The sequence below is a fragment of the Helicoverpa zea genome, chromosome 4, assembly GCF_022581195.2.
Source record: "Helicoverpa zea isolate HzStark_Cry1AcR chromosome 4, ilHelZeax1.1, whole genome shotgun sequence".
NCBI lineage: Eukaryota > Metazoa > Arthropoda > Insecta > Lepidoptera > Noctuidae > Helicoverpa > Helicoverpa zea.
In genome coordinates, this window is record NC_061455.1 from 11,947,204 (window position 1) to 11,969,752 (window position 22,549).

The 22,549-nt window shown below is 36.3% G+C and overlaps 1 protein-coding gene across 2 annotated transcripts in view; it reads left to right on the forward strand.

Moving 5' to 3' along the window:
• The window catches only part of LOC124629647 (kinesin-like protein CG14535), a 267,575-nt gene that overhangs the window by 199,289 nt on the left and 45,737 nt on the right, over window positions 1-22,549 (forward strand). For both annotated transcript variants that reach the window (XM_047163145.1, XM_047163146.1), the window contains one exon: window positions 16,706-16,877. In XM_047163145.1, coding sequence (XP_047019101.1) covers window positions 16,706-16,877 — 172 coding nt within the window. The remainder of the gene's footprint in view (window positions 1-16,705; window positions 16,878-22,549) is intronic.

The window sequence follows — 22,549 nt, forward strand, 5'->3', positions numbered from 1 at the left end:
TAAACACTGTTTTACACTTGTCTAAAAAAAATGTGGCTCCAAAATGAACCATATGTCAACGTCATAATTTGACATTTTTTTAGACAAGTCTTAAACTGACGTTAAAAAGTTTTTGTGGTAAGACGGTTAATCTTTTACCCATGCAATTTTCTACACATCCTCAACTCTCATCTCCCATCAGCAACGATCAAAATTTTCCACAGACGTGCGTGCCCTTCGACAGGCTCGCAAGCAGTGAGCTGCCGGCAATATTTCAAGCAACAACAATACCTGTCAGGGCCACACAACTCAATTACGTTCGATCTACCGTCACTAATGCCAATGAAAAAATTGTATTGCCGCTTTTAAAACATTCCATTCGATGGGTTTTTGTTTTCTTTTTTCTTGTTTGTTGTTGTTTTTTTTTTTGTATGTGCGCACAGGTATGTGTATATTATGCATCCTCCTTTAGGGGATAGTAGACGTGTATAAGAAATACAATGGGTGTTCCCGTGTATGTGTGTGCCATATAGCTTCCATGATTAATACCTACTTATTCGTTTAAATTACAAAAAAAAAATTGCTAAGAACGACTATCAGGAATAATTAAATGGATTTAAAACTTAATCGAGTGATCTGTTTGTACACAATAACTTCGTTTAAATTGTAGCCAGAGCTAATTCTCGTACCGGAATTGATCCTGTGACACTGTTCGGTAGTCCGGCATGGTGACCATTGCTCCAACTCGATTGTCATAAAGAGTCAGAGATTATTATCATCAAAACAGAGCTAAGCACACCATATAAATAACCAATATCCCCACAATTTCCAATATAACCCTGGGAACTAACACCTTCCCTAAAACCGAACATACAAATCCATTTTTGCGTTCTATCTACGTAACAGATAACGGCCAACAACAAACCTAAAGCCGGTGGCACACTATCGGCTGTTCGCAAACAACAGCTCGCAATAAACGTAGCATTTGCATTTCCCATTACGGTTGTGTTTGCGTACTAGTCGGTGAGTACCGGTATTTGTGCTCCCGATAACAGATTATGTATGGCCAGTAAAATCACTTTTTATGGTAGTCCTGTGTCCGCTGGTGTGTGCACCGGGCTTTAGTTGGATTAGTTTTAATTGAGATTTGGTGAATTGTAATTTGGGGTTTGGATGCAAGCGGTTATGAGGGTGTTGTCATTTTTGGTGCTTTCCTGTTCTCAATAAAGTTACAATAATTTCAGGGCACTGAATAGTAACGAGTACGTAGCATAACATCTTATAACATTCAAAGACTTAATTATCTGAGACTTTCCTCTTAGCCTCTGTGTATTTAGTTATTTACACCTGAGAACACAGTCTCGGGTTCTTCAAAATGTTGGCATGCTCGTTGTTTCACTAATGCAAAATCCTTTTCTCACAGCATTTCTCTTACGACAGAAACATTGGACCCACAAGAACTTCTTTTTAGAAAAATACCCTGATACGGAAAGCATATTTTATATACTCCTCGGGAAACTGTAAATTGAATTTAGCTTTTAACCTAGAAAAAATCCATATAAGTACCTATCTTTGAATAAATTGCAAGTATCCCTCTAATCAATTCAGCAGCCCACCATATACCCTTACTCATCACCTGCAGAAGAGCCACACATACACTCAAGTGCAAGTATAGTGACCGCACGCAACAAAGAGACATCGCATTTGCATGCCCATTAGTGCCTCGATGCCGCGGCGATGTATTGACAAATGCAGTTCGACAGTGCACGCGTATGTGGACGACATATTTGGAGGCACAACGTATCCATGAAAAAAAAATACGAACCTCCTCCTTTTTGGGAAGTCGTTTAAAGAACCTCAAATATTACCTATCAAACTGTAAACGTAGCCCTTCAATCAATTAATCAGGACCTTCCACCATAGATCCTTACTTATCACTTGCAGAAGAGCCACACATACACTCAAGTGCAAGTATAGTGACCGCACGCAATAAAGAGACATCGCATTTGCATGCCCATTAGTGCCCCGATGCCGCGGCGATGTGTTGACAAATGCAGTTCAACAGTACACGCATATTTGGATGACATATTTGAAGATTCGATGTGACGATGCTTAGGTTTTCGGGCTGTTTAGAGCGTGAAATATCGGGGTTCGTCGTTTGAAGTGGATGCAAATTACACATGATAAGTAGGTACTTCCAATAACTTTGCTTTTGATGCTAACAGAGATTTTATATTGTTTTTTGTTTAAAAAGTTAGACTTACGTGTCTTAGTACAAAAAGTTATACAGGGGTTCTATTTATATACGTGACGAAGGCCTATTTAACTTTTCTTTACTAAGACCCGTTCTGTTCTTTTAAGTTAATAATATGATAATGGCACTCTTTATAGGTAAATTAAACGCTTACTTAAAGGTACTGTTATGTTAATGTAAACTCTTGTTACTGCTAAAAGTTTACATTTGCTCTAGTGCAGGAAAAAAATACCTAGACAGATCTATTTACGCGTTACAGCTACCAGGAAAGCTCGTATTAAACATGCAACATGCACTTTGTATCAATGTCAGTACTCGCTAAACATCCGTTTGCACACACTCCATTAGACTCAAAGAAAGTTAAATTACATCGCAAGGGAGAAAACTCGAAAAATATCTCGCTGTGAAATGTGGATGTTTGTCAAAAAGTCCATTTCTACAAAATGCTTGCAACATGTGGGACCGTCCCTGATGAGAGCCTCATACGTAGAAATAAAGAGATCTCATTACACTCGAGCCCCAAAAAAACTACACATCTTTGAATTTTCACAAAATAAATACATTTTTGTTGAAACAGAACTAAAAGTTGTATAAGCTCTGGACTTGTTGGTAAACTGCGGTAGTTGTTTATCGGAAACAATTAGTACACTGGAGCTCGTTAGAGTAGCCTAAATTACATGCTTTAAATAGTGCAAAAGTGCGCCATACATTTTTGCAAACCTTAATTAAAAGCATTATTTCCTTTGACTATTCTTATTTTCTTTTGTACACAAAAAACAAATGTATTCTTTGTATTACCTGACCAAGAAAAACGAACACAAAACAAAAAAATAGAGATAATTTAGGGAACAAACAAAGCTTACAACAGTGCCAAGCTCGATTTGTTGCGATTATCTAGCTAGTTAATCAAGATTAACTGGGCCCACGCTCAGAACTGACGTTTAAATAAATTAATATCATTACGTAACAAATAAACCACTTTATGCGGCCAATTTCGTTTCGAATACCCCTAAATTTGACATGCGATCCAGTTGATAAATGGAAAAATATTGGATTGATATAACAAAGAAAGAAAATGTTCAAAGACATTTAAAAATACTGGAAACCGCAATAGTAAAAATACAACATTTCTATGATATTTTTATAATAATAAATGTGTCAAAATTAAAACAGGAACAACAGTAATTTCTATTCATAAATAAATATCAATAATTTACGACTTCCAACGTTTATTTATTTAGCCATGCAAATTGCAACAACATTATAAAAATATTTACATGGTGCGCTAGTAATATTGTCCGGACGTGTATTTATCGCGTCATTGCACCATTCCCTCCTTTTTAATCACTGCAGTGTAAAAAAAACAGTTTTTACAGTTGGTTTCAGCAATATTGCTTTATGTACTCGGCGACATGTGCATCTGTTCGTAATAAATGTATCCGTAGATATGGTAAATATTTTGCTCCGTGATTTATAAATGGAATTTGTTTTTAGTACGATTTTGGGTATGAACGGATTTGGGCCCAATTTTTTTGATAAGCAGATTATAGATTAAATATTTTTAGTGATTCTGTTTAAAAAACTAAAAAATATAGTAAGTATTTCATAAACATAAAATATTGAAGAACTTATCGCATTTTATGCGGATATTTTTTATATATATTTTGCACAAAAATTTTGAAATTTATCATATTGTATTGAATACCTTTTTACCTATGTAAGTATTCCTGAATAACGACGAACATCACAATTTCAACAAAATCTATTGACTCCATTACTTAAATATTTACCCTCGCTATAAATTATACAACTCATTGAACGAGTTATTAATACTGTACAAAATTGCTCAGTGTCCCGCGAAATGTTTTGGCAGTAATGAAATAATATTTTTGATGGCCAAATTGCTTATTATTCGCGCTATCACTGGGCTGGAATTCACGCGTCGGAATTCCGGATCGCGGAGTAATTTCATATTGATATTTTGCGGATTTTACGATGTTGATGTTAGGATGATATTTCGTTAGCTTAAGAAGTTTTGCTGAGGAGTAGTTTTAATTGTCCGCTTCTGTTTTTTTGTCTTGCTTTTTTCAAAACCCTGAAAAATATACAGTTGAACACAGCATATGGTATGAACATTTTCTTACCTGGTATGTTTTTTGCTCTTCAACTTACTTCTGTAATAGATTTTGATCGCAGTTTCAGCCGCGTCCCAAATGAAAAAGTAAAAGTGGCATGTAAGTTATAATGTGTATACTATGTTAGAGACAAGTTTCACCAAAATCACTTCTGTAGTGTTTGCCTCTATCCATATATGATATATATCTCCACGTTTAAGTGTGATTGGTAAAAAATCTATTAAGTTCAGCTTAATTTCTCCCTAGATTCTCAAAAAAATTCTACAAAACCAACCTGAAATAAACGTACAAAAATTGCCAACAATAAAACCGACTTACACAAAGAAAAATACAAAGGCAACATCAGCAATTTCCACCACCTTAGGGGTCGCAACATATGTGATTTATGTCCAATACTTATTCAATACAGCATTCGTAGTCGCGTACTCGCGCGACTTGACGCGATAAATCTGAGGCAGGCGCGCGACAAAAATATCATTATTTGAATTTACATAGAAATAACGCTTGTGCGTCGCGTCGTATGTGGTGATTTTATGCGCGCGTTTTATTGACGATTTCAGTAGGGCTGTCGAGGAGAAGAAAAACAGAACATTTTCTTTGGTGAAAAAAAAATAATCATATAAGTTTCTGATTTACTAAATAGTAATAATTTTGGCTGAAAATAACGTATTTATTCAGTTTTCTTCAATCCCATGTAAAATCTACAAAAACACTTCTGTTGATCTTATTCCGGCTCTCGTTACGGTAAAGTTCACACGAACATTAAAACCAACAAAGCATATCGCGATCCTTTGAAAATCAACAGATCTAGACAATACCGCTTAACAAACAAGACTTAAATGCACTCCATCCAGCCAAAACTCCAACATCTTTAATCCTTTGTCCCAACTTGCTATGTGACAAACAGACAGACACGTAATAAGCTCAAATGCTATTGTTTAAATCGCGGTTACTACACTGCGTAGTACAGAAACGGCTCGATTACGTAACTCTATGGAAATTGTGTTGCTATTGTTTATGCTTGTCTTATTTGTAGAGCATGTTCTTGCGTGTCTCTGGTAGTATTGTTATGGTGGAAATATGAATTTGAGTGACGTGTTAGCTGCAAAGTTATGATATTATCTCCGTTTATAAACTCTCGCTATTAAAACAGTGACGCAAATTACCAATATAGCTACCAAACCAAGATTTATTATTTGTTGTCAGGTTTACACAAAGTTCATATATCTCTCAAATCTTTCAGACTATTTTGACTAAGACTACTATTTTATGAAAAAAAAACGCTCATGGAAAACATCAGTAAGTATTAATTCACGTGCTATCTATCGACAGTCTTTCTCAATTACCAGAAATCAAAATCAACGCAAACTCCTTCGTATATGTTCCAAATTCAAAACGACACGTAGTACAGTCGCGACACAAAACAGAGGCACGACCGCTCCAGTTAATCCTGGTACAGTCGCCGCCACAATCTGACAGGCGACCACATCGCTTCTGCCTGCACTGTGGGGCTAAGATCCAGTGCTACCGTTTAAGGCTGAATGTTGAATGATTGAATTGAATTGTAAGACTTGAGATTACGATAGCAAAATGAATTATATTGAAGGGTATGCCAGGTACAAGAACCTTTAATATTTTTATTTATAACTCTTAAAGAAGTCGAGAGTCTTAGAGAGTCGTGGTGGCCTAGTGGGTAAAGAACCAACAGGGTGTGGGTTCGATTCCGGGTCAGGCAAGTACCAATGCAACTTTTCTAAGTTTGTACGTACTTTCTAAGTTTATCTTAGACACCAATAGCGGATAAAAAGGTGAAGGAAAACTTCTTGAGGAAACCTGGACTATTAAGTCTGAAATCACCAACCCGCATTGAGCAAGCGTGGTGATTAACGCTCAATCCTCCTCTGTGTGAGAGGAGACCTGTGCCCAGCAGTGGGACGATAAAAAGGCTGTAACAAAAAAAAAATAACTCTTAAAGATACCTCTTTTTCACAGCTTATACACTGCCTATGCAAAGGTACTGCGTAAGTTTCTTAAGTCTTTGCGATATTCTATGTACTTAAAATAGTGGGGTTAGAGAGACCTCGGATCATAGAGACCACAGACTGATGTCTGATCGCAGAAGAGAATAAGCTTGATTTTTTTTCAGTTAAAAGTATGTATATGATAAAAATACGTATGATACCAAGCAAACCCATAAACATGGTATTGTGAAAATATCGCATTCTCACAGTATACGGTACACATACAGACTGTTTAAAATATAAGGCTGGTTGCATATTTGGCACCAGATGTATGCACGTCGAGCCGATAAATATTCAACGGAACATACGTGTCTATTGTAAAATATTTAGTGACACGGAAATGCAGTCGATGCCAGCATTATTTTCATACCGTTAGGTGCCTAATGTAATACCTTGTAAATATGTACTGTTAAAAGTATTACTCGAAGTCTTTCCTCCCCACTCAGAGACATTTAATGGTTACTTAAGCCATTCCTTAGGGAAGGATTTGTATGACATTCCGTCACTAAGAAGCAACTTAAGTAATCATTAAAGGTCTCTGAGTGGGGAGGTTTACCTTTACTTACCGTTACCGTTACAGCCTTTGTAACAACTGCTGGGCACAGGCCTCCTCTCACACGGAGAAGAATTGAGCATTAATCACCACGCTTGCTCAATGCGGGTTGGTGATTTTACCTATACTTATCCGTATTTTAAACATCAACTAAATTGTCGTACTTACATATTTACAACAAAAATCAGTTAAGTAATAATAGCAATTCAGGCAGGAAAGTTAAATTTATTACTCACTAAAAATTAGAGATGGGTAATAGCTTAAACTCCAAGTGACAACACAGCACCTATCTAGATGTATGAATTCCTGTTATCCTGTTACAGCCTTTTTTTTTATCGTCCCACTGCTGGGCACAGGCCTCCTCTCACACGGAGAAGGATTGAGCATTAATCACCACGCTTGCTCAATGCGGGTTGGTGATTTCAGACCCAGATAGTCTGACAGACTGGAGAGTTCAGATTTCGTCAAGATGTTTTCCTTCACCTTTTTTATCAGCCATTGGTGTCCAAGATATAATTAGAAAGTACATACTAACTTAGAAAAGTTGCATTGGTACTTGCCTGACCTGGAATCGAACCCTCGTCCCTCAACCCTCATACTCGAGTGGTTGGTCCTTTACCCACTAAGCCTCCACGACCGTACGAGACGATGTATGAATTACTTCCTTCAAAATGCCGTGAAATAGGAGGAATCGTTTAGTTCGTATACATAACTGGACAAGATTTTTGGCGAACGATCCGTAAGACACAACTAGTCAATCATGCAAAAGCACAGATACCATAACAGAAAACCCATTGAACTTTCACATCTCGGTACCTCTGCAATACAACAATATTCGTCATTACATAATTCAATATAGGTTTTTCATTACTGGCAGTGTATCAACGCTCAACCCTACCGCCGCGAATTGGGGTTCTACTGGAATATGGTATTTCTCATTTCCGCACACTGCCGGAATTCCTCTTGTACATTTATTTTTATTCGTATTTGTATTCGTTTCCTGTAACGCAGTATATTTTTGCACGACGGTTCTATTTGTGCGATCGGGGGGTGCGACACCAAACGCACCCCCCGCACGCCTTGCTTGGTGATATAGGGTTAATTAGTTGGAATACAAAAAATTATGTTTTTTTTTAAGTAATCTTTTAAATTAAATGAACACCTAAAAGTTTAATATTTCCTACAATGGTCGAGGTGTAAATGACAACAAAACCGAGCAAATATCTCGTTACGATTACTTACGTTAGTCTCATTGGTTAACCTCTTTCGAATAGATACACGCATTCTGTAGACTCTACAAAAGTTAACATGGCAAATATTTTTAGGTGTTAAAAAAAGCAGTATTTTCATCCAGAATTCACAACCACTTATCCTTCACATACGTTAACACTTCCTTCTCCCTAATAAATCAAAGTTTTATTTAATATAAAACACCGATATATTATACTTATAAAAAGCACGTGTAAATCAAACGCACGTGTCGACTACTAAATCTGTCGTGAATAAAAAAGGCGCACGGGACTTGTCGTAAACCATGAGAAAACTCCACTTTATGGTGGCATGAGGCCAAAGGGGGCACCATTGCTGTACGCATTTTATAAACGTCAAAGGTAAGAAAGAATTGTGGCTAGTGGAAGGGTTAGCGGATTTAGTTTTCTGTGTTCTTTTTTGAGCAAGTAACTAAGATCATTACTTATTACAACATCGTCCTTCTCTTCGAAAGATTAGTATTTTGTAAAGACCGGAAGACGCTGGATGCAGGTTGCTTCCAACAGGTATCTGTGGAGATCAAAAGGGGAGGCCTATGTTCAGCAGTGGACGTCCTATGGCTGAGATGATGATGATGATGATGATGAAAGGGAAGAAAACACTAATCAGGATCATATTCCGACTTTCTAAAGATAATACTGACTTTTACAATATGGATCGATCTCTTCCTCATCAGCAATAGTGCCTCTAACAATTTGAGCAACGAGGCAGGTACGATTACCAGACCATTTTAACAGCTTCCGTTCATTAGCAAAAACGGAATTGGACTCATCTCTGCTTCTCCTACCAAAAAATACCATCTACTTTAATTATTCCATCACCCAACCAATCACAAATACAACAAACAATACCATCTTCATTCTATTCCCTTCACAATAAAAGACGATAACTTCCTCAAGCATGCAAGCCATTAAGCCTAAGCGCACTAATCACCAATGAAAAGCACTTTTGTCCCTGGTAATACAAAAATCAGAACCCCCTTGGCCAAAGTTTACCGTCGGCCAGACAATACACACAAACATGCGTAGACGCGTTTAGGGGCAGAACTCCTCAACCGTAAATAGCTTGTATGTTATAAGCTTATTGCTTGTCAGATAGAATAGTTGTGTATGATGTTTGAAAGGCGAACGTATGTTCGCTGTTTTGGTTTTGTGGTAAAATGAGTGAGTAGTGTTAAATGATGGAGATATTCTTTGAAGAGGATAAAGTTGAGCTGTTATTAGAAATTTCATCAAAAAGCCACAGTGATCTATCGATATGCGATATAAGATATTTTAAAATCTCAATCAAATGAGTGAGTATACTATTGATCACACATTACCATCAATCTATACAACCCACGCAAATATACACAAAAAACAACAAAGCGAACAAAAAGAACCCTTAAAAAATATTATAATAAAACAAAAAATAACCCGAAAACTTTTCTAAAACACCAACAGACCCCTTCAACTTAAGCCAAGCCCTGAAAGTTGGGAAAAAAGGTCCGATTCCTCAACAAAAGGAGCATCCACCGTACGCAACAATGCTGTGATCTCTCTAATGAAGAGTTTTGTACACAAAGGGAACGGCCCAACTCTTTTATTAATACCTCATGTTATGAGCCAACCGTTTGCCTAACGTATGGACTTTATTGCTGGTGAATAAGGTGTATTTTTTGCTAAGAATATAACTTTAATGTTTTGCGCAGATATACAAGTAACAACTATCATTACACTGAAACTAGACGTTACTCATCAAAACTACATATTTTTTTCCATTTAGTCAGACCACACACAATATGAGGCTAGAAATGCAAATAAAGGATCACATCTTAGAAAAAAAAAAACAAATATTTAATATTTTTAGCGCAGGCTCTATCTATTTGAATATAATTTGGACTTTACTACGCAGCGTTTGCTCTAACGAACAAAATATGTCTTTTTCTAAATATTGCTTATTACTGGTAGACGTAGGCCTCCCCAAATAAGCGTCAACTATCCTCCGACAGCTCGCATCCATCCACTGCTCGTCACGTCCAACGTCTTTTTTTATTAAACGGTTTTATTTAGCTCATCCTGTTTGTTTTATTATTTATTCTTGGGTCAAATTTTGTAATTCAAATTTAAGTACCTTCCTGTTGTCAGATTGATCTGAAATTTGGTACACACCTTCAATTCCGATGACAATACAATATAGTAATATCAATAACATTGTAAATCCAAGATGGCCGCCGGTACAAAATGGCGGATTACATATTTTTTCCACAACCCCTTCAGTATGGGTATCAAATGAAAGGGCTACTCAAGTAGAATACTGTCAGCAACCCCAGCGGGGTCCAACAGGGCCAGGGCTGCGGGATTGTTCGAAAGAGTTACCGTGGTCCTGGTACATAAAAGGCCTACGACGAAACACAACGGTTTTTAGTCAGTAAGAGTCTGGCATTCCCTCACCACTGCTGACCCATATATAATGAGGAATATTCGGTAGGCATCTTCATTGAATACTAAAAACTAGAAAATAAAAAATCGGTAAAAAAACTTTTAAGTTAAACGGTTTTATCTTATGTGCACTGAAAACTAGAAAATAAAAAAAACTGTTACTTACCTATAAACCTACGTAGGTGGTCCCGGTCATATTAGACTAAAATAAAAACGTGGGGCCCTCTGAAATCCTACCTATGGCAAAGCATATCTTTATACTTTGGTAGATCGTGAGCTCGGCGTTCGCTGGTGAAGCCGCTACGGCTGATTTATTGATTGTCAAAATCTCCAGTTACGATTATAGTAAGTCGATGCAATCCACACCTATTAGGTATATACCTCTAGAAGAAAGTATTACAGCAATGGTTAGGTAATGGGCCCCACGTTTTTATTTTAGTTTAATATGACCGGGACCACCTACGTAGGTTTATAGGTAAGTAACAGTTTTTTTTATTTTCTAGTTTTCAGTGCACATAAGATAAAACCGTTTAACTTATTATTATTTCGTAATGCCATTTTTTGGCAAAACAGACTTTAATATGACCTGACCCTCATTGAAAATTACGTGATGAGTTATTATGTTAATATACCTCTTGTCGAAATCAAAATTTACACGGTCATCTCAAATAGCTGTTTTATTTTCTCATCTACATGTATATTTATCAACCGATCCGCCACTCATAACGTGGGTAAACAAACATTCTTTTGAAGTACATACGTTGAAAGCATTACGGCGGCGTTTGCAATTTTTCACATAAAATATTCACATACGGATGTTGCGTGAGGGAATGCATCAGTAACGTCGGCGGTGGTTCACGCACCCTGTTTTATGGGGTAAGTAGGACTCCAGCTGGTATATGTGATACTTGACATATAAACCGCGTAAATACATCGGTGATGGTTGCAAATGGGTTAAACAAAAATTATAAAAACCAGTCCTGATTTGAAGATAGAGTAGTCAAAATTCAGGTCTTACCAAAACACTAAAGATGGAAGAGAAAATTTCTCCAATTGATATTGTAAATACCAAGAATATTCTTCACAAAACTCGAAGTAAGCACAGGAATGTAAAGCTCACCTCCTGTGCAGCCAACGGTAAATTCAACCATAACCCTCCCATCATAGTCAGTTAAAAAGCACGCTTGAACGCGATTTGATAGTTCTAAAGGCCTTCCTTTATATTTATTGCCATCATTTTACCAAACAATACTAGTCTCGCAAACTTAATTCGACAACCAAACAATACAAAACTGACTTTAATACAACTCAATAGAGTCTATAATTGTATGCAAGTGAAGTAAAAAAGTTTGTTCATGTTTGGCTGGTTGCCACTGGGTGGCTAGCTAAAAAATCGCCAACGAATGAAGGTGTAAGTTGAAATGTTTTGAATTCGGTTAGTTTTAACGAAAACTTATGGACTGTACATTAATATTTTTGGCACTATTAAATGTATCATAATGTTCCTTTCAAAATGCATTGTGCAACGAAATAATCAATGATTGTCATTAAAGAGTTAGGTACCTAAGCTCCAAAGTTATAAATGTATCGTCTATTGCTCTAAAACATTGAATATACCTCTAGTAAAATTGCAATATAAATAAATTTTTCTTTTTTTTTTCATTAGCCTATGCTGTCCCACTGCTGGTCAAAGGCCTCCCCCATAGCCTTCCATTTTTCTCTGTCCATCGCATCCATAAATTTTTCATTTTACAGATTATTTTTTAAAACCCTACAATAAACAAAGCACAAACAAAAATGAAAAGTAATATTTCCTACTACTTTCGAAATTGAATAGGTACAATACCTTCTTCAAGCAATCTTAAAATAACAAATCGTTTCGAAGATACTGAAAATGTTTGTTTATTATTTTTGCTTCAATTGCACTTCAGTTAAGTGTTTCCAACACTATCATTTTGTTTTTTAAATTTATTTGCCACTACATTGTACCCAGTTTTAAGTTAACTAAGCTTTAAATTTCATGATTACGTCCAGTTTATCCAAACACCTACCATAAGTGAATTAAATTTTATAGAAAAATATTTTTAGTTCAAAATTAGTCAACCAAATTTTTTTCTAGAATGTCTTTAAGGCAGGTGCCATACTTAACTGTTACCTGAATTAAATTGCGCCTAAAAATCTTCCAAGTACTTAGCTTTTTATGAAGCACTCAGATAATAAACTCTATTTAAGATGTCGCGAATGTTACTTATGACACTTTTGCACCTTAGCACTCAGTCGCAAGTACCTAACAGAACTTATGGTGCTAACATCTCAGATGAAGCAAAATATGGTGCTTTCTAGCAGCAATAGCAGAGTTTATGGTAACCCCGTAGTTATTTATGTTACTGTTTATTAGGCAGATAATGCAAAGCCAGCTCATAGTTTAAAGATATACGTTTGGAACATGTTATCAAACTCTTAAAAATTTCAAATAACTTCGCATGACCAAATATTGCTTCTTTAAAAAAAACAACAACTTCATGTTAACCCTGAACCGCATCAATCTAATTTCATACTTATCCAAAGCACAATCTTATCTTTGGTAAAATATACTGTCCTTGCAACGAATATATGACCCGGGGAGCACGGGGTCACCCCATGCAATACCCCATACGGTTTCCTCGATTCAAATCACGAAAACAAAGCAGTTTTTACCGCCATTCAACTGTTATGACGTAATGAATTAAAAACGTTACAACACTGAATGCTTTACGAGTATTAATTGTGAGTGATTCGAGTGACCTGGACACGCGATACCTGTTCGCAGTAATGTTGAAGGTGAAAGAATGTCTTTTTACGCATGTTTGCCAGTTTTGGGATACCGTAAAGTAGGCATTAAGAATGTTATTGCTGATCATGATGGGCTGGGAAATGAAAATGACGATGATTAAATAGATGGCACACCTTAAAAGCTGAGTAATTATGAATACCAAAGTAAGTAGCAGATCAATTGATTAAAAGGTCTTTTCAATACACTAAAGCACAGGACAAGAAAATCTTTTCAATCCTAAGATACAAATACTCCAACAAGATTTCGCTATCAAATTTCAATTTTTCAATCCAAACAATACGGAAACAGTTCCAAACACGAACATAAAGCTATAAAATACAAAAATAAAATGAAAAAGCTTTCATAAAATTCGGTTGGAAAATAATAAAGCGACATGACAAGCTAAGTCTAAACCCATAGGCTTATTCATGCTCCGAAGGGCATTCTATCAAATGTCAACCGTCGACCTTTTCGGGATTGTTTCCAACGTGGCCGTCGTGCCGTGAAATCAACGGTATCTTTACAATATAAACATCCTTTGGAAGATCTGTCTCCTGTGTATCGCATTTGCTATCCTTTGTTCCGAAGTGAACAGCCTTCGTATCGGACTGGACGGCGTATGTAGTGTATTAGATGACGTGACGTTTTGTAGCTCTTTGGTATTCAGTGCGGTCTAGTCTAGGTACTGGTAGCGACCTGTGGTATTACTTATACGTGTTCGTTTTTTTTTGGAGCTAACTTTGGCATTTTGTTCCTATATTTAGAAAGATTAGGTATCTACTTATGTTTCCTAAGAACTATCACTCCAGAGAAAAACGTCGACGCGCATTTTCGCAATAGCTGAAGGCTCTCATTGTTTGTCAAAAGCAGTAAAAGTTTCCTATCTTTTGTATATTGCATCTAAAGAACAATTTTAGAAAACATCCAGATTTCCAACGACATTATTCGTTCTATTTACTCCATTAAAAGCCTGAGTTTAACCATGAATGGTCAATAACCATTCCGCTTAGCTAAAGTATCAATTAGAATAAGTTTCGTCCCTCTATTCGGTGAAGTCTCTTGGGAAAAGGAAATCGTTTGGGAAACTTGGCCAGTTTGACGATCATTTTGTGAAATACAAACGTAAGCGACCGAGTTACCAAATATCCTATAGAAACTCAACAGTTCCAAAACTTCTAATTTTGAAGATATGCCAACTTACTGGTAAATAGACTTTGAAATTGTTTGGTTGGAGACAATTGTTCTAATTTAATTGACTGAACTCAAATGGTCTGTTTTCCAGTTCTGGGTCTGAATTAACTGTATCAATTGATTTGTAACAGTTTCGCACGAACTTTCAAGGATTTATCCTTATAAAACTGGTATGCATATATATGTGTAGCATTTCCGAAGTAATTTATTTCTAAGCCCATAATAACATTAAAACCTTTCATCCTTTTCTACCCCCACTTCAAATTGTGAAAAATAAAAATTGAAACTTTTGATAGCTCTCAAAATTACTTAGTCTAATTCTGTAACATTGTAGATAAACATGGTAAACTATCTCCCACAGAAAAGAGACAGTTACTAAACAAAGTAATTAACCTAATAACAAGACCAATGAAGCCAAAACATCACTTACCAATTTACTTGACGTGCACTCTATCAAGTGAAGTACTAGGCGCCCATAAGCCGGTAGGAGGCAAACGCAAGAGTTATCTAAACAATCCCATAGAAGAATGTTAATAGTTCGGAACAATAAAGTATTGGCGGTCACGCGACCGCATCACGCTACGGCCAGGTATGCGGGGGGCACGGTATTACGTACACTTTTTCTGGGAACCTGGTATTAACATGATTGGACCAATGCAGTTAGCATTGGTTTTATGCGTCTTCAGGAATTTGTTGGGTTTGTTAATTGTTTGTGGAAATTAGAAAATTATTGCAGTTGCACTCTGATGTTTGAACGTGCATTTTCTTGTTGGATGAGTCTTGAACCTAATGTCAATGTTCTTCAAAATAAAATATACAGTTCTGTCTAGTCAACATCACGAGCCAAAACGTGACCTAAATGTGTTACCATCCCATACCGGAGAAAATATATTCATTTTTCCGATACCTAAACATGGAGAATTTTCAATTTTAAGCCTCTGTGAGACGGGTGTTACGCCGATGGCATTAAAATAAAATACGAGCGGTGTCGTCCGTCGACACGTAAGCGCCATCCATCACTAGACCGTGTGCAACCCCCTTTACAATACAACGTAGACGGGCTGCAAAAACTCAAGGAATTTGAGCTGTTATTTTTTTATTTTAAATTAGGAACACATCTGTCAAGAGATGACAGCGAATTATTTTGTTTTTAAAAAGTTGAATATCGAATTTCGGAAAGAAGAATGTTGAGTTTAAAAGTAATACTGGCCCTTTTTGATGGACATCCTTTTTTGTCATGTCTGCTAATTTTTTTTAATGTTTAAAATAGCTCAGGGTATTACATTTCTAAATCACTGTCGCAGGTAGCGTTATATTGATTGCAATTCCTACAGAACACCACTTTACTCACAAATCAATTAACATTCCATAACCGAGTCCCTTTCACACGTTTCCCTATTTTTCTATTTGTTTACTTTCAAATAAGTATTCACAAAGTCGTCTGTCTGCCGCCCTATGCATCACAGCACTCCGCCATTGACGGCAGAGCGAATTTTTGAAAAATGTAAAAAGGTCACTTGGGCCGTCACGTAAAAGGCATTTATTTCGACACCGACTCCGACTTCGACTTCGACTTTTTCGACGGCTTTAACACGAAACGGACGTTATAAATGGTTTTTGCTTATTTTTCAATTATTCCATCGGAATGTATGAAATATGATCGGAGGTAAGATCGGACCGGAAGGTGGGTCTTTCAACATTAATTTTTCTGTCGGAAATGGAATCGGAAGTGAATTCGATTGAATAATGTACTGTTGTGTTGTTTTGTTTGGCGATAGTAAGTAGGTACATATTTGTAAAGGCTTTATTTACAAACAGTAAATGAAAAAATCGTTTTCTCGGAAAGGTAGATGTTGTATTTCAAGCGGAGTAGGTCTTCAATTTAATAAGAAATAATTTTCCATAAATATTTTAAAGAAAACATAACAATAATGAAGAAAATATAAGAACCGTGATCATGTTCTTAAATAACAAAAATATTTATTTCATAGCTCTTCCATTTTACGTCAGCGACAATTTCTTCAATCGTTCTCAATCGCAATTTTTTAACCATCCTCTCTCTTGCCTACAGGACATCAACAACAAAATGTTCCGGCGGTTCCCCGCACCGCGAGCGACGGCGACGCGACGACGACGCGGCGACGGCCAGCGGGTTCAGTGCGGCTCTACACCGCAATCCACCGCCGCCGCCGCCTGCGTTACTGAGGAGACTCGGGGTGAAGGAACCTACTGGTGTTGGCAAGGTCAGTTTATTTAGCTAGTACTTGGTTGATTGTCTAGGAATAAAGCCATCATTTACGGTGGTCATCACTGGCAATGAAACTGAGATCAGATTTTATTCGACGTACAAACTGTTAGGTACTTCGTTCCTAGTAACAGTATTGCGTGAAAGTTTGCTGCCAATTCAAACTTTTTTTTATTAATTCACTGAACTTGTGCATCCTTTACTCTTTTCAAGAAAACATTTTCCAAAAAACTTAGTTTATTGTTTATGCCAATGAATACTAATAAATCCCACTTGTGTGTTTAATTTTGACATACCAAACCAAAATATCGAAAGCAAGAACAATAAATTACCTTCACTTTCCGTATAATACACAAAAATACTTTCAAAAAACTCAGCAAAGTTCGCCTAACAGCAGCTCCATCAACTTAAAGAAACCCACTACACCAAAGTACTGAACAACGGTACCAACTTACGAAGTCACGGCGCAATGATTTAAGAGCGGTTTAAGCAACACTTTAATTGGTTGAACCTAATGAGACAACTGATGATCTCGCTAATGAGCCCCTTAACGATGCCGAGGGGATATCGCTTTGTTCTGATCGAGGAGTACCTACGGGAGATTTATTTCTTAAGCCACGTATAAGATAGGAGGTTTAAAAGTTTTTTTTTTTGTAGATAAAATTAAGTTATTTATAGTACCTGTAGTGAGAAGTTAGTTCCTAATATTGTAGACTTTACTGTAGTTTTCGTACTTACACTTTAATTTTCATTTGTTTAGGACCTTCTCTAGGACTTCTCTAGGACTCTTTAGCTCTAGGTATTTAAGTAGGGTAATAGCCGACCCCAACATACCTGGTAAAGGCTCGGGAGTTTACGATGAAATCTACTAAATTGGCCACAGTCTTCTATACTTTATTTTTTCTTCTAAACGATCTACATCATCCAAATGTACATTAAAAATCTTCGCTCACAATTTCGGAACACCAGCAGCTATATTACGAACTTATCGACAAAAGACATCGTTACCCATCCCTTAAGAGATAACACGAAACGGGATTTATGTCACATTAATGCGTGTCTTAAATGGCTGCACAGCTACGTATCAGAACCGGGAATTAACCTTCACAATGCCCGTAATGGTCTTTACGACCGTCTGGTGAACGCACATAAGATGCTCGCTAGAAGACGGGTTAGTTAGATTCGAGTGCAGTTTAGTCTTTTGCTTATTCGTTATTGTTTTAGTCGTCGTTAACGTCTTGCAATTTTCTAGCCAATATAGGTATATATAGCTGTCGTTATCCCAATTATAAAGGATTAATTCAAGGATTGATTAATTGTATTTTTTCGAAAACGTAAAAAGTTTTTAATTTTTTTTTACATAATATTAAATCATGCTCGAAGTCTTGCTAATACTTATTATAGAAATTAACATGCATTTCCACTGAAATATCTTACTACAAGTTTAAACTAAAACAGAAACAGTGAAATTTTCCGATCACTTCCAATAAACACTTTAACACGAAAACACTACACAAACAACTCTTTATTTAGTTAACCGTCGAATGCTAGCTCGGTCTAAAAGACCAATGGCCGATTGGAACGCGAAACGTGCCCGTCGGACAGACCGCTAATGTCATAAGACAGCGGACTAACGAGGCGCACTGCGGGAATCGCAACTGGAATCCCGGGCGTATAGCAGACTACACGTGCAGTGTAGGGTTAGGTATTCGACTGATCATCTGTCTGAGCAACTTTGAATGTTGAATGAACGTCAACGTCTGTTTGAGCTGCTGTTTACGGTGCCTGAGTGTGTCGTGATTAGTTTTGAGATGTACGCGCTTAGGTGATTTTACTTTAGTCAGCAGATAAACTAAAGTACCGAAACTCCCGAAAATCATTATTACCACCTTATCTGGTTTCGTAATATTTTTTTTCGGTAGTTTACCCAATTACAAAATGTTACTTCTCGAAACCTTTATAAAACCTATGTCACCGAAGCCCATCTCCATGAAATCTTTACCTAGTGTAACCCACAAACTCACTTGTAAAGATTACTTTACTAGTAAATACGAAAACAGGAGGCATAATGTACAGTCTCATTCTCTCGACAATTAAAAATCGCTCATAAGACGACCACCAAAAATCTCCAAGTTTCTCAACTAACCCAGTACATTCACGTACTTACTAACACCACCTTACACGCTCAGTTGTAATATTCCGCAAAGGCGTGCACCGTCGCGCCAGTTTATTTAGTTATTTGCGCGCCGCCAATTACCGCGGCGTCGGCAGGGTTAATGTGATAAGTGACGCGCTAACAAGATGCAGGTGCTGGGATATCGCGTCAAAGGGCTTTATGGCGAAGAAAGAAACGTTTAAATATAATTTAATCTTAGAGGAGAATTTTTTTGAAGAAGCGGTGATGATTTTTTGAGTTTTCGAAGTTATTGTTATAATTTTATCAATCTGCATTAATGGAAGAAAGCGCAAGAGTTTGTTAGTTTGCTTCAAGGCAATCTTAAGAACTTTTCGACCAATTTTTATAATTCTTCCAGTTTTTGATACTACTTTAATTAAGGTACCTTTTCTTCTGTTACTCTTGGTTCAGATTCTGAAGATGTTTTTGGTACAACAGTAGTTAGTGTATTCCATTGCAGTAGCTTACTGTTTAACATAATATGACAAGCATTAGGTACAGTAATACCCCTCAAAATGTTACTACCATTTTCATAATTAAGTGAACTATTGTCGGACACAAACAAACATGAAACAATAAACAGCAATTCAGTAACAACGCAACAATACGATCTATTCAAAACAACGGCATATTAACTACATTCCAAACCCTGAAATAACGATAATTGCTTCGTAAATTATCAAAATAACTAACATTATTGTAAAATATAATTAAGTTTAACAACACAAATAAACCGACAGATACTGTGTAGTTATTTTGCTTTGAACATAAACATTTGAATAACTGTAGTAATAACCGTATCATTAAATGTACATGATACATTCATTTTGTGGTCTAATTTATAGATGGTAGCCGTAAATTAGGAAAATTGCCGTTTTCAGCAGGATTTTGGCTAGAAAAATATTCACTACACTAAAAGCATTTTTAATTTTAAAAAATTGGTCGATAGAGTAGTTTCTGGAATAATGTTCTTACTCGACGTAATCTTCTTATAATATTAGTGTAGCTAAAAATAAAGCAACCGTTAATCCTATTTATGATTATTCTATTATAAGCTTAATCCGTGAGGAAATAAGTGGGCTAATTGCTAATCATGAATATTATTAAATTGAGTGTGGAAGAACAGTTAATTTATTAGTTTGAATAACACATTGTATAAGCTTCGATAAAATTAATTGCATTCTTCATTATTATACGTAAATATTTCATACTGTTGTGTTTTGATACATCGTATATTTATATCTGTATACATGTCATAGGATTTAAATATGCAAATAGTCATCTATAAGAACTACACTATATGTATAATCAACAGCTGGTACATAAGGATGACACAAATATTTAAATGATTAGATAAAGTGTAAATTGTGCGACTGAAAATTCCTCTTTACAATTGGCGCTTCAAATGAACACAGTACTTTCAATTAACCAAGGAAAATTCCTCATTCCTATTAATAGACAAGAAATCCTTTACCCGCATTCAGTAAAGACGCATGTACCTACAAAGTGGGAATCTTGATCTTCCCGACAGCTAGTGACGTGTGACTATTGACGCGCATCTGCGGCTTCCAGCTAATACTTTATTCATAGGACTACGCTTATACGTGATGCTAACCTTACTCATGGAGCATGTCGATGTAAATAGGAATTACCTCTGTAGCTAGCGGGTTATATAAAGGTTTTCCATCCATGTCTTGAGAGAACCATTATCTGCAACCAGGTAAAATATACCATAATATATTTGGACTAACTCAGTAGCTTTGACGTGAAAGCCTGACATTAGAATGATGTAAATCATTACACGTAAATGAACTTTCTTCGTGTCAATGAACATATTTCATCAAGTAAGTTCCCGCTCTGAAGTCAGATATTTTTTCATACATTTAGACCTTTACAAAACTATAACGAAAGCTTTAAGCACTGTTTACGATGTCTGTGAGTGAAAATGTGCCGTAATTAAATCAACAAAATATCGTGTAATCTTTGTTAATTTGGTTAATTAGATATAACTGGCGGTTCCGCAGCAATAGAACAGAATAGTTTTAAGAGAAGCAAGGGTAGCAATTTGACTCATACCGATCTAAAGTTTTAAGTGTGTGTTACTCAGAGTAGTTTATGTTGAAAGTCCTAGTTCTCGCTCGAACGTTATGGTCAGTTTTATTATTTACATATAAGTATTGTACATAAACTTATCTTCATCACATAAATGCGAATTAACTTCCAAGCATTAACTCAAAAATTATTCCTACTTAAAATTGTACACTCCTGAATGTCGTATTTAATTGTTTCGAAGATTTCATAAAAATAATGCATGATATTTTTTATGCCTACAAAAATACCTTCATGCGTAATTATTTAATCAAAGAACACCTTTACCAAAAACCTTTTTCATACGGTACTCTTAAACTACGTACAAAGGTGTTCCATCCCGAATTGTACGTACGACATAAAAAACAGTTCGTGTTGGTACAAGTCGAGTGAAATTTGCAATTCAAGGAGCTACGTAAGCTACGTAAGCAAGGAGAAACAAAAAGTGTCCTCACGGTTTACCCACCTACCGATAAGACGCGCTACTTTTGACATTTAGTGAGGCGGGTAACGCCATTGTTTTTAAGGGAAAATAGGCTTTTTGCTCTGTGTCTATTTTATTCAGTGTGAATTTCACTTTTTTGTGGGTTTTGTGGAAATTGGACACGTTTTTTATGTTTTCTTGGTGGTGGTTATCGTGTTTTGTTGGTACGTTTTAGTGAGCGTAAATTGACGATGTACTCTCAACGACGATGTGTTGAGCTGAACTCTTATAACTCCTTCGGTCTTTTTTATTGTTATGGCGTTATGTATTCTTCCACTATTTAATAGTATTATTTACTGATAGCACGACTTTCGCAAGTAACAAATTGGAGCAGGCACCAAATACGACGGTCTCATCATCGACCTAATAAAAAAAAACTTTAATTTTAAAATTACAAAACAATAGAAAACAAACGTCAAGCTGTCAATCCACATAAACCTCCCGAACTAGGTTACCTTTACGTGTGTAAACAGACAAACAAACGTGTCTGTATGAATGTGTCAAAACAATCTTGCGCATTACTGGCCCGTAATAATATTGCTTGGCCCTCGCGGGACCTGTGCGGTAGACGGAACCATGTGCAGTTTTTACTAGAAGTGCCGTTTTTCCTCTTCGATACTAAAATTGTATAGTTGAAGAGTTTGCTTAGTTAAACGCGATAATCATAGGAACTACTGTGTCATTTAAAAACAAATTAAGGAGGTATTAGATAGCCCATTTATCGATGACGGGTGTTGGCTACCTTCTTTCGGATGCGTGTTTTTTTTTCATAAATAAGTGATGATTATTATGGAACCAATAAACATCTGGTTATCATGTAGGAACAAAAAAGAAATTGATTAACGAGTGACTGTATTTTAGTAGTTTTTGTATTTGATCTATAAGTCATATCTAGAACTTACAAAAAGTATCAACGTACACT